The 8,086-nt window shown below is 45.4% G+C and overlaps 1 protein-coding gene across 1 annotated transcript in view; it reads left to right on the top strand.

Moving 5' to 3' along the window:
- Positions 1–242: 242 nt before the first annotated feature.
- FAM124A (family with sequence similarity 124 member A) overlaps positions 243–8,086 on the top strand; it is a 20,938-nt gene continuing 13,094 nt past the window's right edge. Inside the window, exons 1-2 of the mRNA XM_009642628.1 lie at positions 243–351; positions 6,538–7,277. Of these exons, the coding sequence (XP_009640923.1) occupies positions 243–351; positions 6,538–7,277 (849 nt within the window). The remainder of the gene's footprint in view (positions 352–6,537; positions 7,278–8,086) is intronic.

Genomic DNA, 8,086 nt, shown 5'->3' on the forward strand with positions numbered 1-8,086 from the left:
GAACATGAATGGTCTTCAGGATGAGCGTGTAGGCCCACAAACTTCCACTCCAATTTTAGTTATGTAGCTGAGGCACCCAAGATGGAAATGGAATTACTTGGTTCCCACTACACTTGTGGACAGCGGACAGCGAAGGGCCTTATCTGAGGTTTGATTCTGTCTCTCACCATGGACTACAAAAGGAGCCCAGGACAGCCAGCCTCCTGCTTGAGGGACCTCTGTCAGGAACCTAGCCTTCCATGATGGCTCTGGGCCACAATGGTCGTGTTTCCTATGAAGAAGATGAAGATCATATGGTTCTGAAGGCAAACCAAGATGGCAATCTTGGCACCATAGACCATACGACTGCAAGTAGGAGAACAAGTGTCAGCATGCAGTTGCATGATCACCTTGAGATGTATAGCTACACGAGTACCCAGGCCAGCATACGGGAGTGGCCAGGAGTTCATGGGGAAGTGAAGGATGTGCGATGGCCACTTTCAAGAGCAGCTTAAGTTGATCATGAAAGGTTACCCCTAGGCAGGGGAGGGGAACGTGGCAGGGGATAGGGGGATGAGAATTCACTGGGAGCTGTAGCACAGTGGGGAGCTTCAGCAATTGCTGCAGCATCTAACAGCAAAGGTACCACGTGATGAGATCTGCCATTGCCTTTGCTTGATTATGCAGGGCCTCTGTGGGCATTAAGTATCGCTTTTTGATAAGATTCATTCCCGCAGGCTTGGCTGCATGCTGTACACTAAGGGCAATGACACCTTGTAGGGCTGTTCATATTAATGTACCAGAGAAAGCTTTTTATCTCCATCAGGCAGATAATGGACTTAATTTTCCAGCTTTAATTTTGCTCAATATGTTTTTCTGTTGTTCTACAGCAACTGGATAACAGCACAGAGAGCCTGTATCATGTGCCCATCTGGAGGGGTAGATTGACCATTTTGCCATGCTTGTCAGTATGCGGGTCTGCGGATGGAGGATTGAGCATCCTGGCACCATTATCTCCATTAGAGAACATTCAACTGCAGCTCCCTGGGAAAATGCTGCTCTGATGGGAACATGAAAGAGGTTTCTCCTCTTGTCACTGTGCTGTGCAGAATATCCCCTTTCTTATTGCTTCTGAACATCCTTCATGAGTTTGAGGTGGTGTGCAAAGCAGGGCATGCTGAGAAGCACATTATCCTGCAGCCCTGCATTTGTCAGATGCTATTAAACAGCGGGGAAAGAGAACGGAGGAGATGGTGAATCTGTCGCATCCTGCTTGTTCAAAAGATTATTGATGCTGCATAATTCATCAGAGCATGACCTAGCAGTGGGTTCTGTTGCCAGAGGTGTCCAGTAACCACCTCTGTTGCAGCTGCCCACAAAGTGATGCTCCTTGTTTGACAATAGCCTCCGCCTTTGCATCTGCCCATGAGCCTTTCAATTAATACACCTAAGACAGTCAATCTCGCCTTGGACTCAGGTAAAACGTGAAGGTCCTGTTCTGTGAGAAATGCTAGCATTCTGACATTGCTTTGTGTTTTGGAATGGGATTGAAATAGAGAAATACTGACATTTGCTGTGCAACAGAAATCCCAGGAAGTTTCAATTAAGAAATATTATAGTGCTTTTTTTCTGACATTATTTACACAGCGATTTATTTTTTTTTACATTCCCACAGCTGAAATATTTTGATTTATTAACAATGAGCAAAATATGCGGTTCTGTAATGTCTAGTTTTGAATTATTTCATTACTTCCCGATAGCAATTACTTCCTAACAACCAAGTACTGCTCCATGGGAGTTGCAGTTCAGCAGCGTGGCGCATTCGTTCTGACCCTCTCTCATTGCCCAATTTACATCTCCTGTAGCGCCTCATGCAGTTTGGTCAGGATGAAACGTGAAGTCTCGCTGCCTGATGTGGTGAAAAAGGAATCTAGTCTGTACAGTGTAAGAGAGGTTGAGGCATTGGTTCCCATGAAGCAGCATGCTAGAGCAGGAAAATGGAAATTCACTTTCCAGTGTTCAGATTCTCAATGCAATATTGCAGATTAGCAAAAAAAACCCCCACTTATGTCAAGTATTTATAGGTTGAATACTTCCTCTGAGTTTCCAGGACTGAAGATTGAAAATGTAGGTGCCTAGAAAATTGAAAATACCTGCCACAGTTTGGTAATGCACTTTTCCATGCACAAACTGGGGCCAGGATCCAGTCTGCCTAAAATCTCTCTTTGCTGTAGACCGCATCCTAGCTCACATACTTACCAGTTTTGCGTAACCCTGCAGGTATCTCTTCATTAAATATCTCCTGGGGAGTCTGAGAGGTCTTTAGGTCCGTATCTTGATGCACCAGCACAGGGTTAGGAGAGACATTTCAGGGAGAGAGGTACTTATCTCCTTCCTAAGCTCTGCTGTGGGCTGGTTTTGGGCAGTCGGTGGATTTCCAGCCAACTCCACTGGAGAAGCCTAGAAAATCAGATGCCATCAAGACTGCTGAAGGTGGTGACTTCTCTTGAAATAAAAAAGTGGTTGGAGCACTGCCCCAAGAAGGGACAGGTCTTCGTGCAGGGCAGCTCCAGGGGGAAAGCAAAGAGGGACCAGACTGCCAGGTTGTGGCAAGATAACCCAGTAACCATTCTGCTGGAGCCAGGTGTGCAAGAATCCTGGGGCCAAAAAGCAAATGCGAGAGGGAAACTTCTCAAACCTAGGGTTATTCAGGTAGCGTGGGAGAAAACTCTGCTCATTTCTTCTAGGGACGTTTTGCCTCTTGTGTGGTTTAATGTAAAATGCATACATTTTAGGCAGAAGGAGTTGTAGCTCCAGTTACCCGTACCTCCAGATGAGCCTAGCTGTTTCCCAGCTGCTAGGGTTGCTGACCTGAAGTTACACCAGCCTGTGCCTGCTTTGGGCTGGGAGCCCTGCCTTCCTGGCCAGCTGCAGCAAGGATGGTGTTACCAGATACTGCAGCCTTTATGGTACCTCTCAAGGGTGGTGTCTGCCCCCCCAGCCCAAGGGAGCAGAGCACTTAACCCATTGCTTCCCGCTTCACCCATGGGTGTTGGTGGCACTAGATCACCACTGACGTCGTAGCCGTCCCACCAGGCACCCCTGGCCAAGGGAGGGCTGGGCAGCTCTGGATGCCAAGAGGGTTATCCTCTGCAGGCACCGCTGTTCCCTACAGAGTGAGAGAGGAGGAAAAGAATTAGGAAGGCAAGATCGTCTTCCACGGGTTTTTCAGAGGTTGCAGCCTCTCCTCATGCACTCACGCAGGGGACGTGGGCAAGTGGGCTAGACAGACAGGTACCTGTCCTGTCTGTCCCCAAGACAAGGCAGCTTGAATTTCAGTGAAGTCATGCCGAAATGAGGCAGCTGGCACAGACAGGCTTGACAGCACCCACTGCTTTCTGTCAGACTGTCTTTCTGATGAAAAGATCCTGGCTTCTGGGCAGGGAAAGGAGGGGAGGAAGAACCACAGAGCAAGACTCCCATTCTGCTTTGCAGGATTTTCTTTTTTTCTGCGCTCAGCAATATTGCATCAGCAAGAAAATAAAAATAATCTGTAGAGAAGGATGCATCCAAAGCTCAATCATCAAATATCAGGCCACCTTCAGCTCCCAGCTTTAGGCCATCAAGTGTGACAGCCCCGCAGTGTTTTGGGCTGACTGTTTGCTTTAACCTCTCATGGGTGGTTAATACTACCGAACAGAGGAGTAAAAAGTTTAGAATTGTAAAATACTCTTTCAATCCTGGTAGTAATTACCTCTTAGCAATGTTAGTGCTTTGCCAACTCAAAGAGAACTAATCCCCTTCTGTCACAGGAAAGAAAAAAAATGTTAGAGCTGTGAGAACTGCAGAGCTTATTTTCAAATAGATGCCTCAGCATTTTGATATTTTCTGTGGGATTAACTAGTAACACAGGAAGGCTAATACATATGCAGAGCTTTCATTTGCTTCTGTGACAATTTCCCGGGGGCAAATTGAACTGTGTCATGAGAACCCCTTCCCTGTCAGTTGAAGCAAAAAGACTTGTTAGTAACATAGAAACAATTTGCAATTTATCATCAGTTCAGGGGAAGTTTCTCTTAGCTCCTTGCCTCGTATTTCTGCTTTTCTTAGGCTTCTCTTTTTTCTTACCAAATCAGAAAAGGCTGCCATTTTATAAGCACCGAAGCCACATCATGAAAGATGTAAAAGTGTTGCAGTAAAAACATCTTTGCTAACGTAAAATAGATACCAAAGCTCTTTCTGTACTCATTTTTTACACCTTTCCCCCTTCAGCGTAGTTGCTTCTAGCTCAAAAAAAGATTATTTGCTCTGCTGTACGTATAACCCTAGCTCCTAACGATGGCTTTGTGCCGTGCTTTGGTGGCCTTCTGAGGCTGGCTCTGCAAGCGCCTGGTGCTGATGGGCACGGGCAGCGATGGCTGCAGAATACTAATGCTGGGGCTGGCTCCCACAAGGCTCCACTTTTGAAAAAATGCTGTAGCCATTCAGTGCCCGTGCACCATGCTGAGCAACAGGAGGGCAGAAAAGCCATGCTCAGGGATGGGCTTGGGTTTGGGTTTTTTTTCCACGCAGAGCAAGAAGCCGACAGGAGCAATGGCTCTTTTCTTCACATTGTTGTGCCCAAGCTTCTTTCAGAGCTGCAGTCATTTATATGCATAAATATCAAGCCTGTCACTTGTTGCGGGCTTTGATAACATTTGTGTAACAAAGGAAACGGAGGGAGAAAAGAGCTGAACATCTTCTCTCCCAGTCTTAGAAAATGAATGACTCTGTAGCTATGGTGATTACTTTCTTTCTGGTTTTATTAGATCACTGTCCTCTGCAATTTGTTTTCCTTCCTGTCCTGCTGTCCTGTGTAAAGGGACCATGAGGGGACCCCCTCCATACCCCCTTTATCTTTCTCCCCCACTGCGACTATCCACAGGGGATATCTCAAAGAATTACCTACCACTAACAATTGCCACAGCAAAGCCTCTTGCCATGGACTGACACAGATTTTATTTTAATTTTTTGCTTCAATTTTTTTTCTTCCATTAACCACCTGACAAAGTCACTCCACAACACCCATTTCATGCAGAGATACAAGAACTCTGCTGTAACTGTATTTGTGATTATTTACTTGATTTTTCCATGTCTCCCCTAGGCAAAATGCAGGCTTGCTATTTGCTCTGCATACCGTATCTTTCTGCAGCTGAGGCTGATTGAGGCTGATCGTATGTTTACCGGTCATCTCTGGAAAGCTATGCAGTTGCATCTAGCTTTTCTCTGGGTCTTGCAGCTATTCTGCATTGAAAAACAACTAAAATACGCTACTTGTATAATACTGCTTTTCCATGAAAGCAATTGCTGAAGTATCACAGGAATGTTACTCCAATGCCAGGAGGGAGGAGGGAGAGGTTTGTACTGATTGCCAGTAGGAAGGGAAACAGCCTGTGAGACAATCCCCCTATTAAATGTGGTCTGCACAGTGAAAAAGCTCGGGAAGCCTTTCTAAAGCTTCACACATTTAGGCTTTGTGCCCAGGCTCAGGATCTCAGACATGGAGGTGGTTTCAGAACACCACACAGGGGGGGAACCATTTCAGCAAAAATATCCAGATTGCCTCGGTAATTTATTAAACTGTCTTGGATCTTCATTCACATGCATCTTTATTGGCGTGCAGCTCCAGCTGAACACAAGTGACAATTTCTCCCCTGCCCTCCAACCAGCCGTTGCTCTGCTTCTGAGCTAAAGAGGTTTCAGGGACAACAACAGACAGGGCCCCTGTGAATATTCCCAAGGCTAAGGAGAGGTTTCTTTTTTCCCCTGAGTAAGTGTAATTTTTTGTGCTTCCTGCTTTTACCAGTCTTCCCTAATCTTATAAAAACCTTGAAGCAGTAGTATTATAGTCTTGATGGTCTGAAGATATACACAGTGCAGGATTTGTAGGGACAAGTAATATCTTTTCCTGAAGAAGGACTTGTGTGCCTGAACTGGTTTTTTTTCCCAACTGTATCAGTTAGTCTAATAAAAGATATTACCTCTCCCTACAAACTTTGCCTTACTTATTAAAACAGTTGCCTCCAGGACACAGAACACTCTTAACTGGGTGGAAAACTCCAACGTCAAGGTGGTAGAGTGGAGTTCAGTGGTGTGATTTCCATGCCCCGAGCCAATTGGCACAAATTAAAACAAGATGGGATGAACACTGTCCGCTCTGATCATTCTGCACATCATTCACCCCTACTCCGCGTCAGTATTTTTTTCTTTCCTACCTCTCAGCTGTGTGGGGCAGCTCTTTTCTAACCCAGAAACGCACATTGGGTAACGTCTCTTGGATGCTACCTCAGTAGAAACAGCATCTCTTACAGTACGCTTGATGAAACTTCTCTGTCTTCTGGTTATTTTCTTGTTGCTATATCTCTGTACATTGTTTTTTGTTTACTGAAGGTGAGCTTGAGACAGACAAAAAAAAAGAGCCCAGTGTAACTCAGTAGACTGTTTCTCCATTAAGGATCACCTCAATGTTGACATCTTGGTTACAAATCTTAAAGGATATTTTTCTTTTTATACTCTCAGGTGAACTTTCTGTGGAAGGCATACAAGACCCATTCCTTGTTAGCGTACATATTATCACAGACCCAGGTGAATCCAAGACTCTTCAGCAAGCCATCGATAAGCTTCTAGCCTGGGTCCATCCAGACCTCCAGCTGTTCCAAGTCTCAGAAAGACGCGTGCCCAAGAAACGCAGGAAGCCAGGTAAGGCTGGTGTTTCTCAGCCAGCCCTTGCCATCATTCTGTTTCTGCAGGAGGAATATGGAGAAGAACCCATCTTGCAGCTTCACGAAACCTTTCAGCGGCCACCTTGGCGTTACCACCACACCGAGCGAGTGCATGGGAAGTTCCTCCCTTACATGCCGTGCAGCCAGGACTTTTACACTTTGGCTCCAGAGACTCCTCTGTGGGCCATTCGCCCAGTGCACTATGGGAAAGAAATTATCCGCTTCACTATATACTGCAGGAGTGAAAACTTTGTGGACATTTTGAAACTGTATGAGTTAATCCTGAAAAGACCAGCATGTCAGAAAAAAGCAGACTTTTGTGTTTTTCCTGTCTATTCTAACATGGAAATAGACATTCAGTTTTCTTTAAAAAAGCTTCTGAAGGGGCAGGTGCCAATGCCCACAGAGTCAGCGGTGCTGGAGTTCAGAGTGAAAGATGTGGGGCAGCTCGTGCCTCTCTTGCCCAACCCTTGCAGCCCCATCAGTGAAGGCAGGTGGCAGACAGAAGACCACGATGGAAATAGGATCCTTTTGCAGGTAAATTCAGTACACAGGGAAACAGAAGCGTATTTATTGGTTTTGTGCAGGAAAGCTTAACTTGCAATGGCAGCCAGAAAAATAGGCTTTTTTTTTTTTTTTTTTTTTGTGGGGCCAAAAAAAAGGGTTTTTTTTTTTTTTTTTTTTGGCTCTATCCTAGGAGAAAGAGGAAAGAGCCAGGACAGTACTGCTAAAGAAAGAACTTGAAACCCCTTGCTGTGTGTGTAACTAATCAGGAAAGCGGTGGATGATACTATCCAGATATCAGTTAACCTCAGTTTATGCAAAGGGTGATGTGAGATGAGGTAGCTGTTTTAAAAGAATGAGGAGAGAAGGAATTATGAGCCCAAGTGGAAAAATGGTGGCTGATGGGTGTAGTTTTATAAGAAACACGGGCACAGAACTGACAGGGGTTTATAAAATAGCTCTCAGTTACGAGATTTTTATGGAAGACAAGCAGAATTCCTGATGGTACTCATTATTTCCTAGCATCACAGGGTGGCAAACTGCATCTCTCTTTCGCACAGTGATTATCAGGATGGGGAGAGAGGTGGTGAAGGAAAAGAAATACACCCTGAAGAGCAGCCTAAGAGAGACATTCCCACAGATTCTCTTTTTGAACTAACCTCAAGTGCTCGTAACCAAGTCCTGAAAGAGAGTTTATTTGTTAGGACATCTGTAAGCACCATATCTGGGCAATGTATCAGCATGCTCTGCTTCACCACCCCACATCCAAGGGAGATAAAGGAGATAACAAGCAGCAAGCATTTTAATAGCTGCCTGCCCTGCAGAGGGGGGGGTCTGTGCCC

The sequence above is a fragment of the Egretta garzetta genome, unplaced genomic scaffold (assembly GCF_000687185.1).
Source record: "Egretta garzetta isolate BGI_Z169 unplaced genomic scaffold, ASM68718v1 scaffold377, whole genome shotgun sequence".
NCBI lineage: Eukaryota > Metazoa > Chordata > Aves > Pelecaniformes > Ardeidae > Egretta > Egretta garzetta.